The following is a 17,437-nucleotide window of genomic DNA, read 5'->3' as shown; positions in this document are numbered from 1 at the left end:
TCTTTCCCAAATGTTGCAAGTCAGTATTATTTCCTTGACTATAATTAATATATGACCTACCTCAGTGAGCTCCCAGGTGATGCTAATAGTCCAACATAGGCCATAGCTGCGGATCAACAAAGCCTTCATTGACCAGCCCCAGAAATGCCCAAAGGCAAATATATCAAAATGGCTGAGTATTCTCTCCCAGGTGATAACGTGACAGTTCACAGCATATTCCTGTTAACAACACAACAAGAATCCTCAGCTAGGCTCTAACATCTGCAATCAACAGAGAAGTAGGGTATTTTCATTTCAGTGAAAAAGGTACACCAAGCTTAAAAGGTTAAAATTAGAAAGATTTTGAAATGCATGTTACTGTTCCCACCTACATTAGGAGTGCCCTTCTCCTTTTTCTAATGCCAGGCATGTAAGTTCAAAAAAAGGCTACTGGGAAAATGAGCAGTAAATACAATAAAGAAGAAGGGTTCTGATGCAAGGGTATTACAAGAAAGTGGCAGAAGACATCAGGGAGGAGATGGCAGGGATCAAATGGAAGAGGATGGACTGGCACAGACTGCTCAGGAGTGGGACCGCTGAAGACAGCAAAGATAATGACGATGATGGTAGTGGAGCTGATGAGAGAGAAGATTACAGTGACAGTGATGACTGAAGAGATTGGGAAAGAGACATAGGAAGAGGAGGGGGAAAGGAGAGTTAGGGGTGAGGTTGTGTCATTGTGATATGAAAGGGTGATTCATAGATTGTTAGGGGCTGGAAGGGACCTTGCAGATCATTGGGTCCAGCCCCCCTGCTCTAGGCAGGAAGACAACAGGGTCCAGTGACCTCAGCGAGGTGACTGTCTAGTCTCCTCTTGGATACCTCCAAGGTAGGTTCTGGTTCACCACCTCTGGAGAGAGTCTATTCCAGAATCTGGTCACCCTCACTGTGCAGGAGTTTTTCCTGGTATTAAGCCTGAAGCAGCCTTCCAGGAGTTTATATACATTGGTCCTGGTCTTCCCCAAGGGTGCCCTAGTGAACAGATGTTCACCAAGATCCTGATGCACTCCTCCTCTGATAAGCCACTATCAAGTCCCCTCTCAACCTTCTCTTCTCAAGGCTAGAGAGGCCCAGGTCTTGCCCTGCAAGTCCGTGATCATATGGGTGGCTCTTTTCTGGACCCTTTCAAGTTTGTCCATGCCCTTATTGAAGTGCAGCACCCAGAACTGGATGCAGTACTCTAACTTTAGTCTCACCAGTGCCGAGTACAGTGGGAGTATCACTTCCTTAGTTTTACATGAGATGCATCGGTTGATGCACGCCAGCGTGTTATTTGCCCTGCTGACCACCACATCGCACTGATGGCTCGTGTTCATGCAGTGGTTAATCATTAGCCCTAGGTCCCTTTTAGCCATGGTGCAGGTCAGGCTGTTGCCTCTGAGCCTATATGTATGTTGAGGGTCATTTGCTCCCAGATGGAGCACCTTAATTTGGAAGTGTTAAATTTCATCTGGTTCCCGTCTGCCCAACTCTCTAGCCTGTCCAGGTCTGCCTGCATCAGCAACCTATCTTCTGGCATGGCCACACTGCCCCATAACTTGGTGTCATCTGAGAACTTGGCCAGCGAGCTTTTCGCTCCCCCATCCAAATAATTGATAACGATGTTGAAAAGCACCGGTCCAAGCACGGACCCCCGAGGGACACCACTGGGCCACTTCATGGCAGGACAACACAGATCTGTTCATGAGAACTCTCTGGGTCCTACCCTGTAGCCAGGTTCCCACCCACTGAACCGTTGAGCAACTGAGCCCACAATCTTCCAGTTTTCCCACAGAGATAGCGTGGGATACTAGATCAAAAGCCTTTTTGATGGTGATGGATATGCGGGTATGCAGATGTGCGGTGAGGATATTGTGACAGGAATGTGTACAGTGTAATTGCAACGATGTGCTTTGGACTGTCAAACAAGCCATAGCAGCCACAGAACAGGGTGACAGAGGTACATGCACACAAATCTGTACTGCATCTTTCTTATCATTTGACCTGTTTATCATGGTTTCTGTAATGTCCTTTAGCAAATCCTGTCCACGGCGCGTGACCCCACTTACAAATGCTGGATTTGTGCAGTGGTTGGGACTGGAGGCAGAATTTCTCTTCCTGGGCCTCAGAGCCATACGGGATAGCTTGCAGCCTGCTCCCTGACTGCAGAATGGCAGTGCTGCTGCAGGCTGAACCTCAAATGTTTGTTTCACAAGGAGACAGGAAAAGTATTATTGTTTTTATGTGGAGCTAAATACTATCTTTTCAATTTTGTTATGAACTTTTTAATAATCAACCACTTTGTCCTCATGCACATATCATCCCAAAATAGGGAAAAACAAGGACAAATTTGCTCCAAGGAAGAGGTAGGCAGATCTGCATTCTTTACCCTTGAATTAATTTCCCAAAATGTTAGCCAATCAAAGGCTGTGGTAATCAAGAATGGAAAAATACTCAGTGTCACCATGATGCAGCCTGAATTTGAAGGGATAACGTTGTTTCTGGGGCAAATGGTGCACATAGGACTTAAGAACAGAACATCAGTGTGGAAAGATACAAATAAAACCTCAGCTGACTGAGATTTTCTCATGTTAATGCTGTCCTTGACATTTTGTGCTCAGTGCTAAATCCTTAGTCCGCTGCCAGAGGTAGTTTCACATATAAGCTGCTGATCTGACTCTTCATATGACTGTTCTCTTGTTTTCTTTTTCAAGCTGCTCTCCCATTAAACACATTCACATTCAGGATATTTAGTCTGAGGGCAGAAGAAGAAGAAAGCTGGAGTGGAGTGAACCTGTAACTGTCATTTGCTAAGGAAAGGGTGAGCTAAAGTTTCCTTAAAAGTAACCACAGGTCATTAATACCCAAGAACATGAAAGAAAGCTGGTTTGCTTATGCTGGTTTGCAGCCAAGTAAAGTTAATGCCCAATTAAAGCATCTCTGCTGCAAACTAAATGTTAAATAAGGCTCTCAGTGTATGAGAATATTCCATCCATAAGAGACTAATAAGAAACTCTGCCTTGTGAAAATATTTACTGACCTCTGCAGGTGATGAAACAACACAGCTCAGTGGTACTGGATTTATGATGCTTTCACAATGATACCCGTGCAGGGATAGCCACAGTAGGCGGGGGTTGTTGCGGCTGAAGCTTTGAGGACCTAGCTCCTATTCACACAAGCCAGTCAGGCTGATCAGGCACATATGACCCACCGTAAAAGCTGCAGCTGCACTGTGCTGCTCAAGGGCAATAAAAGGTGGTCAGTTTTCTTTTAGGGCTCTTGCTGCAGTAGCCACCCCTGAATCTTCTCCAGCACAGACTACATCTTAGCAATTACAACCTGCACCTACATTCTTAAAACACTTGTACCATAATCTAAATACATTGTTAATCCCATCAAGCTTCCTAACAGTAAATAACAGCCCTTAGCTACCAGAGAACAAGGGGGAGGAAGGGGGAAATGGGGCAGGGGGTAAGCAGCAGCTGTGGCTCTGGACCCAACTCTGGATTGGAGCCAGAGCATGTCCCTGCCACCCCCTCTTATTTAAATACAAGACGAGAGGTTTTTTTTGTACACAGTTCTGGGCTCCACATTTTAAAAAGGACATGGTGAGGTTAGAGGGGGTTAGGGCAGATTTGATTTAAATCAAATTGATTCAAATCATGGTTTGAATCACGATTTAAAACACTGGTCAGGAAACTTCAATTTAATTACAGTTTTCTACAAAAAGTGAATTCCGGCTGTTTGATATCTTTCATTTGTTTAACTTCTTGAAACTTTGCACTTTTAAAGAAAGGTAACGGCTTGACTGTCTGTATACAAACTTGTAGAGAGAGAATAGGGCTGATGGGGGGGCAATCAGCCGGGATCCGGGTTTTCTGTTTCTCAGAGAAAAATGTAGAAAACCACAGATTTCCCAGCTTCATCAGAGAAAACACAGATTTTCCCTTTTAGTAGAGAAACCCGCAGATTTCCTGCTTTTGCAAAGACCTCTGCGGGCTCGCTGAGTTCCAGCCTGCAGGAGCAGATTGCAAAAGCGGCAGGAAAGGCCCAGCCCTGCCCGGAGAGGGGGAAGGGCAGGGCCTGAGGCTCTAAGTCAGTCCCAAGGCTTACCTCTGGCTCACTTTCCTTCTGGAGCCTGTAGGTTAGGTAACTGGGGCTTACAGGGGGTGGTGTTGGTGAACAACACAGAGTGCCCGGCCAGCGGCACATGGACTGCCCACAGTGTTAAAAATCGGCCCAACCGGGCTCGATGCCTCCATGCGTGGCTTCCCTTAAGGGCCCACAGCACTGCTCACGGTCCATGTGCAGCCAGCCAGTCATGCCAGCCAGGAGTGGGGAGGTGTTGGTGAGCGACATGGAGTGTCTGGCTGGCTGCACGTGGACCACGAGCGGCCCTATAGGCCCTTAAGGGAAGCCACACATGGAGGCACCGAGCCCAATCAGGCTGACAGGACCACAGGCAGCCCATGTGCAGCCAGCCGAGCACAGTGCATTTTGCTCTCGGGGGGCAAAGGGGACCCACTCGCTCTCCCAGATCTGTGCAGGCTCCCGCTTCCTTTCCACAGGGCCTCTGCAGCCCCGCAGGCATGACCCCGTGCTGCTGGGAACAGTAGGGCCACGCGGGGATCTCCTCCTCGCCCCCCGCTGCCCTGGGGACACACCTCCTGCACTTGCTGCTTCCCTCAGTGTAGCCCCGCGTGCAGGAGGCACGTCGCCAGGGTGGCGCAGGGAGAGCAGCCACTAGGAGATCCCCGCACAGCTCCTCTGTCCCCAGCCATGCTGGGTCGTGGGAGGGGGAAGTGGAGTGATAGGGAACAGCAGCGAGCAGCCGTGGGCCCAGGTCCCTGCTGCCCTCCCCCACAATGCGGTGCAGCTGGGGGCAGAGGAGCTACTTGGGGATCTCTAGCAGCTGCTCGCCCTGCGCCACCCCAGCGATGCACCTCCTGCACACAGGGCTACACTGAGGGAAGCAGCAGGCGCAAGAGGCACATCACCAGGGCAGCTCACAGCCTGCCCCAGCACAGATCCAGGGGGCGTGTCCCCATTGCCCCCCGGGAGCTGGCCCTGCCTGAGCCCTCAGCAGTGGGGGAGCCAGCTCCACGCTCCTTCTGCTGCAGCTGCTTTCTGTTGGGGGCAGGGAGTTGCGGACCTGGGTCCCTGGCCCCATGGCCCTGGCAGCTGGGGGGCACCTGCAGGGCAGGGAGGGCTGTGGGGGGCCTTTAATTTTAATAACAGATTTTTGGGTTTTTAACCAGATATTCTGCGATTTTTTATCAGAGAATTTGTGATTTTTTTTTTTTTTTTAATTAGGGAAAACCAGGATCCCTAGTAATCAGGTCTGTTATCTCATATCTCTGTATACTGCTGTTAACAAGGATGTTATCTCTGGAGACAAACTCTCCCTATGCCTGAAGAAGGGCGTTTGTTCCCAAAAGCTTGCAAAGAACTTTTTTTCCAACTATTTAGTTGGACTAATAAAAGATATTACATATTCCCGAAGAATTGTGCCTGCCTATGATGTCTGGAGACACAATTCCACAGTTTGAGAACTGAAACTAACCATCACAGAGATGCTCCATGGGAACTTCTAGACTAAGGACTGAGTCCCATTGAGTAGAGTGGTTTTCTTTAATCTTTACTAATCTATAGAGGAGCTTCTGGGAACCCCATAAGCTTGGGCCCCTAATACAGTTCATGGCCTGTTGTGACCCATTTATAAAACTTTTAAAAAGGTTACATGAATACATTGTCTCAAATAGTACATAATTAGAAGTTATAATCCCTATTCCATGATGAAATCTTTGAGCTTTAACATATCTTAAATTAAAACTATCTTTATATAAGGTGTTTTTTAAATCATCTTGACAAAAAAATTAATAAAAAGATTAAATAATAAAAATAATCTGATTTAAATAAAAAACCCTTTAAAAAGAAAGGTCAATATTTATCCACCTTGGAGAAGGTGTGTGACAAAGATGATAAAGGACTTGGAAAGGAAGTTATATGATAAAAGTCTGGAGGAGCTAGGCATATTCAGCTTGCGGAAAAGATGCATAAGAGGGGTTATGAGAGCACTCTTCAAATACACGGAGGACCAGTATTAAGAAGAGGAAAAGCACTTTCTCTCTCTTGCTGTAGCGAGCAGGAGATAGACCAATGGCCTGAAGTTGCAGCAAAACAGGTTTAGGTTGGATATCAAGAAAAACTTCTTCACAGTTAGACTAGTAAGGCAGTGGAACAGACTGTCTAGGGGAGTTGTGGATTCTCCATCACTGGAGGTGTTCAAGAGGAGGTTATAGAGCCACTGGTTGGGATGACATAGGCATAGTTTTGCCTATGTTCTACTCTGGGTATGTCTCATGTTGAGGTGCTTTTAAGCCTTCCTCAGACGCACTGGGTGACAGCTGCAGCCAAGGCTGGGCACTTTGACTGGGGCAGTATACTGCCAACATTCCAGCTGGCACCAAAGCCGGAGGTTCCTGGCTAGAGGGTTTTGCCCCTCCACTCATGGTCAGAGTGATCACCATATTTGGGGTAAGTAAGGAATTTTACATCGTGGTCAGATTGGTACAGGCCGTGGGGGTTTTTGCCTCTCTCTGTAGCAGGGGACATAGCCCGCTATGTGGTATCTCTTGAGCGTATATTAACAACTTTTTATAGAAGCAGGACACTATACACTGGCTATCATGGTTCCCCTGCTTTACGTGTGGCATGTTAGAGTGTTACGGCTTGTGGTCTGTCAGGGATGTTGGAAGTTTTCTGAAGAGGTCAGATTATGAATTGTATAAAATGGTTTGGATACGGATGATCCTGCCTCAGGCAGGAGACTGGATTAGATGACCCCTGGAGGTCCCTTCCAGCCATATTTCTCATAAGATTTCTATGATATTCCCCATGTTAAATGGTGAGGTGGGGGCTCATCTTGGATTTGAATAAATATAGCAATGTGAGTAATCAAGTACAGGGAAAGCAGAAAAATGATAAAGTGCTAATTGCTTAGTATTGTCAGAACAGTAAGATTTATAGATTCCATTAAATATAACTCTGCATAGATAGGAACAATGTGTCATGTTTTGACTTGATTCTGAGTTGCTGAGAATACAGTCCAGATATTATGTTGACAAGTATGATATCCTGCATCATACCCATTCTTTACACAACAGGCCCAGTAGAGCCAAATTTTATAAATCTGCATCATAGACATGGAAAATTAATTTGCTTCCTGGTTAATTTGAATGTAGAGAATTGATAGTTAATATGGAGCAGCTGTAACTGGCAGACTGATACGACAGATACATACCATGATATCCGCTTCCCTGGTAGCATATCGGAGATTAGGATCCAGCCAATACATCACTGATTTTACCTGCTCAAAGTTGAGGAAGAGCACAAACACCAGAAACAGGAAATAGAGAACGCTGAGACCTGTAAGTAGAATCATATTTATACAGACTGTCTACAATGAAATTAGCTGGGCCAGATAGTCAAAAGTTGGTTCCAAAGCAACATTCAAAAGCTGACACGCACAATGGCAAAAGGCATACAGAAATGACAATTCCCAGAAGTCTGAGTTCTGGGTCCACAATATTTTGCAGCCACAAACCAAATCTTGAAAATACACCTGTTATACGATTTCCCATTGCATACTATTTAAATGCCAACTGAGTCAAAAATGTTGGGGGGGGGGACCCCAGAGCACAGAAACACAAGGACTGAAGGAACGGGCTTTCTGTTCCCAACTCCACAGGCTGTGGGTTTCAGTAACATAGCCCTTAAACCAAAGAATCAATTGCAAAACTAATCACCAGATTGACCAGTATACTATTCGGCTGCTATGAGCTACTTGGGCAATGCAAAGGGGCTGTAAGACGAGCTTCACTGCCTGGAGTCCACTAGCTGCTTTGGTGAGCAGTTTAACTTGGTGGGCTGATTTCTGCCATTAGAAGTCAAAATAAATAAATAAGGCCAACCTATTAAATAGGTACTTTGCGTCAGTCTTTCATCAGTCCCATGGGACGCCCATGCCCACTACAGGGCCGGGAAGTCCGGGTGAGGGCGATCCCCTGCCCTCCATTAATGCTGACTTTCTGAAGGAACATCTTGAGAAGCTGGATACCTTCAAGTCAGCCGGCCCTGACAATCTTCACCCCAGGGTACTCAAGGAGCTGGCGAGCATCATAGCCCAGCCTCTAGCACGGATCTTTGAAAACTCTTGGAGATCTGGTGTAGTGCCCGAAGACTGGAAGAAGGCCAATGTGGTGCCTATCTTCAAGAAAGGGAGGAAAGTGGATCCAGCTAACTATAGGCCCATCAGCCTGACTTCTATCCCGGGGAAGATCTTAGAAAAGTTTATTAAAGAGGCCATCCTTAATGGACTGGCCAACGCCAACATCTTAAGGGATAGCCAGCATGGGTTTGTTGCGGGTAGGTCTTGCTTGACCAATCTCATTTCCTTCTACGACCAGGTGACCTATCACCTGGACAAGGGAGAAGAGATTGATGACATATATCTTGACTTCAAAAAAGCCTTCGATCTGGTGTCCCATGATCGCCTCTTGGAGAAACTGGCCAATTGTCGCCTTGGGTCCTCCACGATCCACTGGCTGGAAAATTGGCTCCGGGGTCGGACCCAGAGGGTAGTAATCGATGGAAGTCACTCATCGTGGTGTCCTGTGACCAGTGGGGTCCCCCAAGGCTCTGTCCTTGGACCCATACTGTTCAACATCTTCATTAATGATGTGGACACTGGAGTCAGAAGCGATCAGAACTGGCCAAGTTCGCCGATGACACCAACCTCTGGGGCAAAGCATCCACACCAGAAGACAGGCAGGTTATCCAGGCTGACCTGGACCTGCCTATGCAGGGGGTCAGACTCGATGATCTCAAGCAAATCCCGGGACGTCTCAAGCAAATCCCGGGACGTCTCTCAAGCAAATCCCGGGACGTCATTCTCCCCCTGTACTCGGCCTTAGTGAGGCCGCAGCTGGAGTACTGTGTCCAGTTTTGGGCTCCACAATTCAAAAAGGATGTGGAGAAGCTTGAGAGAGTCCAGAGAAGAGCCACGCGCATGATCAGAGGTCAGGGAAGCAGACCCTACGATGACAGGCTGAGAGCCCTGGGGCTCTTTAGCCTGAAAAAGCGCAGGCTTAGGGGTGATCTGATGGCCACCTACAAGTTTATCAGGGGTGACCACCAGCATCTGGGGGAACGTTTGTTCACCAGAGCGCCCCAAGGGATGACGAGGTCGAATGGTCACAAACTACTTCAAGATCGTTTCAGGCTGGACATAAGGAAGAATTTCTTTACTGTCCGAGCCCCCAAGGTCTGGAACAGCCTGCCACCGGAGGTGGTTCAAGCGCCTTCATTGAACACCTTCAAGATGAAACTGGATACTTATCTTACTGGGATCCTATGACCCCAGCTGACTTCCTGCCCTTTGGGCGGGGGGCTGGACTCGATGATCTTCCGAGGTCCCTTCCAGCCCTGATGTCTATGAAATCTATGAAGGCTGATGTGACAGATCTTCGAATCAGTAGAAATCACATCTGGTAGCATTCTGTTTGGGTGTCTTATTCAGTGTCTGTGCATGAAACTTTCAATAATTAACATATTCCTAGACATCAGATTTATAGATTGTAGCTGTGTTGGTCTAAGGACATAGGCAGACAAGGTTCTTTGGGTAAATTCAATATCTTTTATTAAACTAACTCAAATAGCTGGAAAAAAAATCTTCTTTGCAAGATTTTGGGTACAAACACCCTTCCTCAGGCTGAGGAAGCTTCCGGATAAAGGGTGTTTGTACCCAAAATCTTGCAAAAAAGAATTTTTCCAACTATTTGAGTTGGGCTAACAAAAGATACAGGTTTCCCTCGCTTTATGCAGGTTCTGTATATGCAAATTTGCTCTTATGAGATGACCTTTTTATACCCAAAATTCATTATAAGAGTGAACTTACCTCGCATATGTAATCAGCAGCAGGTAAGTCTATGTGGGGAGGCCATGAGCAGGGGGACAGACTGAGGCCCCAGCAGTGAGGAAGGAAGCAGGGCACAAGCAGGAGCAAGGGCTGGGGTGAGTGGGGCCTCGATCTGCCCTCCCGCTGGTGGTGAGGGAGGGAGTGGGGCTGGGGCAGAGGCAGGTGCTGCACAGCCAGAGCGGGTGCGAGACCGGGGGGTATGGCTCCTGCTGCTAAGGGCTGCCACTGTGGGCTGGGGGCCATGATGGGCTCTTGCCAGAGAGGGCTGGGCTGCACTGCGCTCGGATTGTGGTGGCGGCACTGGAAAGGAGGATTGTGGGGACTACAGCGAATTTTGAAGTGGCTGCAGCCCCACCCTTAGCCTGCCTCCTAGCGCTGCTGCCCTCCCCCTTGAATGCAGCCTGGCCCAGCCCCCTGCCAGGAACAGCCTGGCACCACCCTGGCCCCAGCAGACTTACCTGCTGCCAGTGCTGTCAAGGTCTTGGAACATATCCCTACTCGTTATCGTGTAGAGTGGTTTCCCTTTATGTGAATTTGAGTTATGCGCAGTTTTTCAGGAACGCGTGTACCGCATAAAGCGAGGGAAACTTGTACAGATTTACCTAAAGAACCTTGTCTGTTAGACATCAAACTACATTAGGACAAAAAGAACATACCAGTAACTTACAAGTTTAAAAAACAATTACAAGGACAGTTAAAAACAAATCCAAAAACATCAAGGCAATAAACGTACTATTCAGACATTCAAAATGTTAACTTAGTCACACAGCAATATCAGGAAAAAGCAACACGAGGAAAAAAAAGTACTAATTTGTTTAATATGTAATAATCAGAAGGCAACTGCATGAGACCTTATACAATAAAGGGCAAATTCTGCCCAGTTATGTGGGTAGAACAAATGCACAGCTCTCTAGTCCTACAAACTCATGCACCAGTACAACATCAAGATGGAACAGAAACTGAACTGAACAGAAACTGTGGACTTGCAGCCTGCTATTTGAGATACTTGCTGCGCTTCTGGGATATACACACTACTCCATGGAACTACATCCTCTTGAACCATGAAAATCTGCCTATTCCAAATAGCTGAGACCTTAACTGTAGCTGACAAAGCCATCCCAGGGGAAAAAAATAATTAGGAGTACACCAATAGAGATTTTGTGAGCCAATACTGATAGCCTATATTTGAGGCAGCATATGGCCGACACTGATACAATTTCCAATACAGTTGTCTCCAGCTGGTCAGTTCGGTGGGGTGAAAGGGGAGGAGGGAGGGAAGGGGCAGGGGCAGGCACTGCCCAGGTTTGGGGGGGAAAAAGCTATGCCTCATGTTGGGGGGAGGCAGCTCCTGCCACTGCCTGCACCCCAGGAGGGCATGGGGGGAGGGGGGGGCATGTGCGCCCCTGGATCTGCATGGGCCGGGGTGGGCTGCAGCCGGGGCTCTTCTTGACAGGGGCTGGGCTGGGCTTGGAGTGGGTGATGCTAGAACTGGAAGGATGCTTCATTCACCCCGAATTTCACAGACATCCTGCTCCTGGAACCGCTGCCACTAGCTGCCCAGTGCTGCTCTGGCTCAACGTCCCGCCACCATCCACATGCTGGGAAAAGCCGCGGCAGCGCTGGGTGGCTGGAGGCAGTGCTGGGAGCTGAGCTGCGGCAAAATTTAGGATGGATGCAGCATCCCCCCAGTGTTGCTGGCAACTACTCTGAGATCAACCCCTGCCAAGAAGAGCCCCACGCAGCCCTGGCTACAGCCCACCCCACCCCGGCCCACATAGAACTGGGGGCTCATGCCCCCCCATGCTCTCCTGGAGTGCAAGCCCTGGTGGGAGCTGCCCCCACCCCCAGCAGCCACACCACCTGGGCAGCTCCTGCCCCCGCCCCCACTCCATCACTGCAGGGGGTGCTGATCTGCCCCCCGCATGCCCCTTCCCTTCTCCCTCTCCTTCTACTACAACAGGACTGGAGGCAGCTCTCCACACTGCTGGCTGTGCTCCTGGCTGCCTGAGTGCTGCACCTTGGCAGCACACGGCATGAGCATTTATCTGCCAAATTATCAGCCCCATAGGGCCAATATCTGATACAGCAAATTTTCTTTATATCTGTATTGATCTGATATTGGATCGACGTGTTGGTGTACCTCTAAGAATAATAAAATGCAAAATCTTTTTTTAATAGGCATTCATGCTCCTACAAGCACACTTGCAATCTTTCCCCAGTAGTACAGTAGGCCAAGTTCTGAACCCATCCACTTCAAGTGTCGATTTAAGTTAGGCCTGTGCCACAGCTTACACTTATGACATGATTAACCAGGTAAATCATGTCTTAAGTTATGACTCCACCACAAGTTCAATCAAAACAATCACCTACTCTGGATATCTTCAAAAAACAGCTGGACGCTCACCTTGCTGGGGTCATCTGACCCCAGCAGTCTTTCCTGCCCAAGTGTAGGGGGGGCTGGACCTGATGATCTCGAGAGGTCCCTTCCAGCCCCAAACTTCTATAAATCTATGAATTAATGACGTGATAAAAGAGGGAATAAGCTACAAAGTTATTCCACAAAAAACATGCAGTAACTTTGTGGCTCGCTCCTATCATCCCATTAATTAAATGCATGGCCAGAGGGGGCCTTGTGGCTAGGAGCTCCCAGCTGGAGGACACATCTGTGCCACCAAGCCTGGAAGTTTGCAGCTGATGTAGGCCTCAGCTGCAGGAATATGTGCCCTTGCAGCTGGAAATCCCATGAGCTTGCTACTTGTTGGTGAAGGGGAATCATGATCCCAGGCAATGTGGGTTTTCTAAATGTTATCTTAACGTGGCACAACTATGGTTCGGTGCTCGTAAGATTATCCGTGCATAAGAACTCTGGTTTTTAAAAGTTCAAATCATTGAGCTGAAGCATTGAACAGAAGTAGTTGTGCTATGTTAAGATAACATTTAAAAAACCCACACTGTAATAAAAAAAGAGAAATAATCCCAAGTATGACAAACTACAATAAGGTCTATACCTACTACAACATAGTAAAAATACTTTAAATTAAATATAGTATATGAAACCACTATGTTTTCTGACGTTCTAAATGAATTCAGGTTCATTAGTAGAATTCACAGGCTAAGCACAAGGTACTAGAGTTTGCTGATAAACTATGAATAAAATCAACAAATTAAAAAGTGAAGTATAAAGATAACAAGATCTACTAGTTCTAAAATCTGAAACGTGCGGGGATCAAAATAAGCTATTTTAGCCACTTGTTAGAGAAAAATCTCTCCCCTTTGCTTAGTACAATTTGTTTAAAATGAAAGGTTGTTTAGTAAACTTTACCTGTTTTCATGGATCAGTCAAGTTCAAGGTAGTTTTTAAACAAATAAAATTAAATTCTAAAATGCTATTTTGTGCATTTTTAACTGAATTTCCATCTCAATTCAGCTGGGCACAAAATTACAAATTCAAAATTAAACACATGGTAAGAAAATTATGGTTCAGTATTTCCTAACATAAACAAAGAAAAACAATTTATATAAATGTATGCTAAAATAAATAACCGCTTAAATAAGTATGTATAACAATGGTATATACTCCTGGAAAAAAAACAAACAAGTTTAGCATAAATGCTATATTTAGTTATAAAGCAATGTCTTTCAGTAGTTATAAAGCAATGGCTTTTCAACGTCTTTACCGATGATAATTGTGTCTTCTTAATTAGAAAAATAACTAACATATAAATGCTAAACAAGGTTTTTATTTGTTTTTAAATAAGAAATAAACCTTCAATCATCCAAATGAATGTGGCTTTTTGGGTGGCTTAAAAGTGCTCCGATCATAACCAGGCTACCCTGATATAGAACTACACTGCTCACATTTACCAATATATCCAAGTACAGAAGATTACCGAAACTATCAAAGAAAAATCACTGGTTCTCACAAGTTTTGTGCACTGCTGTGCTCCAGGGTATTTGTGGAGGTTATTATATCACTGTACAATTTATCCAAGTTAAAACTGGCACTGTATAAGTAAAAATATAAATATGAAACTTACCAAAAACCATTCGCCATATTGCAGGATGTGGGCGAGTAAAGGGCCCTGCAGAGAGAAACATTTGTTAGATGAAAGTCAATTGTTTAAGAAGAATGGAAAGCCAGAACCACAGTACATCATCCACATTATCATTCTCAACCTCCCTTCCAGCTGCATAAGGGTTTCACTTGGAGACCTGGCTATATTTAAATAAAACATGCTCTTTGGTAATTAATGTTAAATTAATTCCAGAGTATATTTTTGGTCAATTACCAGGTTATAGAAGAAATGTTCAATTACCTTTTACTGGAATTTTCTCCCTAGTGGTAAGTAAATATATTTTGGACAGACTATCTGTCACTTGTTTATATCTTGATTTGTTTTTCAGATTACATGTGTTTTATAGCTTGCCCCAGTTAGAGGTAAAAGTAATCAAAAACAAGGTGTGAATGGGGGTGTGGAAGTAAGGTTTGGTTGGCCACCCGAAAATGCTCTTCTAGGTAATGGGGAGTGGGAATGTATGCGGTAGAATGGATTGTTTTGAATTCTGGGAGGAGGATGCTCTACCATCTTATTTAATACTGTTTAAGTTATTTTGTCTTTTACTGTATGTTGTATTGAGCCTTTTTTGGGAAGGGGGAGAGAGAGAGAGAGCGCTAACCTTCCCATTTCTGCAGGTTAGCAAAGAAAGGAAAGGTCCCAGCTCTAACTCCATATCTTACCAAGTGAGCTTGAATTTCTAACCAGTCAGACATCAGACACTACACAGGATATCTGATATCATGAGGGAAGTGCTGGTTTGTGTGTGGGTGGTGGTGGGGGTGGATGGTCACAGGGATAATTACACCCTCAGCTATCTCCCAACTGCTGGGAAAGAAGGGCACTGGGATTCCAAATGGATGCTTTTCCTAGACCCTGGCTTGGAATAATTGCTTCACATCTCCTATATAGAACACTCCTTTAAATACATTTTAGAATAAGAAGTGCCTTTTTTTGCAACAGTATTACACTGTTGACTATGATTCAATTTTTTTATATGCTATAACCCCAAGATCCTTTTCTGATTGTGTGTTTGTCCACCTGATTTCTCCTTTCCAAGTGCTGCATGCTGCACTTTGTCTTTATTGAATTTCATGTGACCTATTTCAGATAATCTCTCCAATTAATGAAGATAATTCGGATAGAGATGCACCGATACACTGGTCCCATATTGGATCAGCACTGATATGAGGAAAATTGAGAGTGCTGGCAATCGGCTTTTTTTGTCTGACGTGGCCAATAATGTGGATGCACGCATGCAGCCGCAGTGCAGCACGCAGGCAGCCAGGAGCGCAGCTGGGTCTGGCCGGTAAGTCTGTTGGGGGAAGAGGCGAGGGAAGGGATGTGGGGGCGCAGATTGAGCCCCCGTGGTGAGGGAGGGAGTGGGGCTGTTCCCCAGCTGGTCAGCGCCTGCCCCTGCCCTAGCCCTGTTGTCCCCAAAGGACAGTGAGTTCGTGCCCGGTGCGCTTGTGCCAATAAACACACAGGGGTGAAGGATCCAACTTAATCTTTATTTCTGCGCAGAAAGTGGCGCTTGGCAATCATTCGCAAAGCAAGCACCCCCACCCCAGTGGGCGTCTGCCTTATATAGCTACGTAACAGGTTAAACTTGCTGATGTGATGAAATGTGTAGCAAGCCCAGCAAGTAACCCCCCTTCCAGCTCCCTCCCAAGTAACCCCCCTTCCAGCTCCAGAACTTTGTTGATACAGCTTTTCCTCTAGCGAGCCCAGCAATTAAACAACTAAGCAACAAGCGATCTCCCCCAGCCTAAACAACCTACTCTATGTCCTTGGTTAGATAAAATACTTTTTCAGAACACAAAGCTGTTCCTGAAGTAGCAAATGCATAGTAAAAGTTCAAGGGATCTCTGCTAGACATGGCTTCCAGCCCTACTTCTGTCCCTAGGGGTTTAGCCAGGTGCCCCTGAAACAAGGGGTGCTTATCAGCCCCACACCCTCCCTCACCACAGGGGCCTTGATCTGCCCCCTCCCCCCCAACCCACCAATGCCCCTTTCTTCCTCCCACCCCTTCCTCCACAACAAACTTACCAGCTGGACACTGCTCGCCATGCTGCAGGGCTGCATATCAGCAATTGGATTGGTATTGGCCAATATGGCTCATTAAAAAATAGACCATCGTTACTGGCCAAAAAAATCTCTATCAGTGCACCCCTACATTCTGAATTCCTTACACTGTCCTCCAAAGAGCTCAGTGTCATCCATAAATTCCTTAAGTGCTCTCTTTATTCTGTTCTCCAAGCTGTTAATGGAAATGTTGAATAGAACCAGATGATGACAGACCCCTGCAGAACCCATTTGAAAAGATCCTCCACAGGGAACAACAGAGCCAGTCTTTGACAGTGCTTTTATGGAACTTGTTGTTGCAGCTGATGTTAACTTGGGGAAAAGTTAACCTGCAGTTAATGTTTGTATAAACACTTCCTGCATTTGTATGGAGTTACAAATCTGCTCCTAGAGGCTTCTGAAAAAAATCTATTCCAATGCATTATGGGCCTGGAATCTTCATTTTTAAATATCTGTTACACTAAAGTCCATCTAATTCCCACCTTCCTATGAGCCTTCTGTTTCCGTTAACTAAACAAGCTTAAAATACTTTAAAAGATGTATTAGTGGGAAAATTACAGGTGGATGGTTTAAAATTATAATTTCTATTAAAATTATGGCCTGTGGCTCTTCAGATAGTTTTGCAGCCTACAAGGAGTGGACTTTCATAGATTTCATAGACATCAGGGCTGGAAGGGACCTCGGAAGATCATCGAGTCCAGCCCCTCCGCCGAAAGAGCAGGAAGTCAGCTGGGGTCATAGGATCCCAGCAAGATAAGCATCCAGTTTCATCTTGAAGGTGTTCAATGAAGGCGCTTGAACCACCTCCGGTGGCAGGCTGTTCCAGACCTTGGGGGCTCGGACAGTAAAGAAGTTCTTCCTTATGTCCAGCCTGAAACGATCTTGAAGTAGTTTGTGACCATTCGACCTCGTCATCCCTTGGGGCACTCTGGTGAACAAACGTTCCCCCAGATGCTGGTGGTCACCCCTGATAAACTTGTAGGTGGCCATCAGATCACCCCTGAGCCTGCGCTTTTCCAGGCTAAAGAGCCCCAGGGCTCTCAGCCTGTCATCGTAGGGTCTGTTTCCCTGACCTCTGATCATGCGCGTGGCTCTTCTCTGGACTCTCTCAAGCTTCTCCACATCCTTTTTGAATTGTGGAGCCCAAAACTGGACACAGTACTCCAGCTGCGGCCTCACTAAGGCCGAGTACAGGGGGAGAATGACGTCCCGGGATTTGCTTGAGAAGCATCTATGGATTTGCTTGAGACGTCCCGGGATTTGCTTGAGATCATCGAGTCTGACCCCCTGCATAGGCAGG

The 17,437-nt window shown here is 46.3% G+C and overlaps 1 protein-coding gene across 1 annotated transcript in view; it reads right to left on the bottom strand.

Annotated features, from left to right (window-relative positions):
• Positions 1 to 17,437, bottom strand: part of PTDSS1 (phosphatidylserine synthase 1) — a 47,302-nt gene that overhangs the window by 27,099 nt on the left and 2,766 nt on the right. Inside the window, exons 2-4 of the mRNA XM_025209314.1 lie at positions 14,035 to 14,079; positions 7,322 to 7,446; positions 61 to 219 (exon numbers count right to left, since the gene is read on the bottom strand). Coding sequence (XP_025065099.1) covers positions 61 to 219; positions 7,322 to 7,446; positions 14,035 to 14,044 — 294 coding nt within the window. The 5' untranslated portion in view covers positions 14,045 to 14,079. The remainder of the gene's footprint in view (positions 1 to 60; positions 220 to 7,321; positions 7,447 to 14,034; positions 14,080 to 17,437) is intronic.

The sequence above is a fragment of the Alligator sinensis genome, unplaced genomic scaffold (assembly GCF_000455745.1).
Source record: "Alligator sinensis unplaced genomic scaffold, ASM45574v1 scaffold191_1, whole genome shotgun sequence".
NCBI classification, from domain to species: Eukaryota; Metazoa; Chordata; order Crocodylia; family Alligatoridae; genus Alligator; species Alligator sinensis.
Note: the sequence above shows the minus strand (reverse complement) of the source record. Positions and strands in the feature narration are given on the sequence as shown.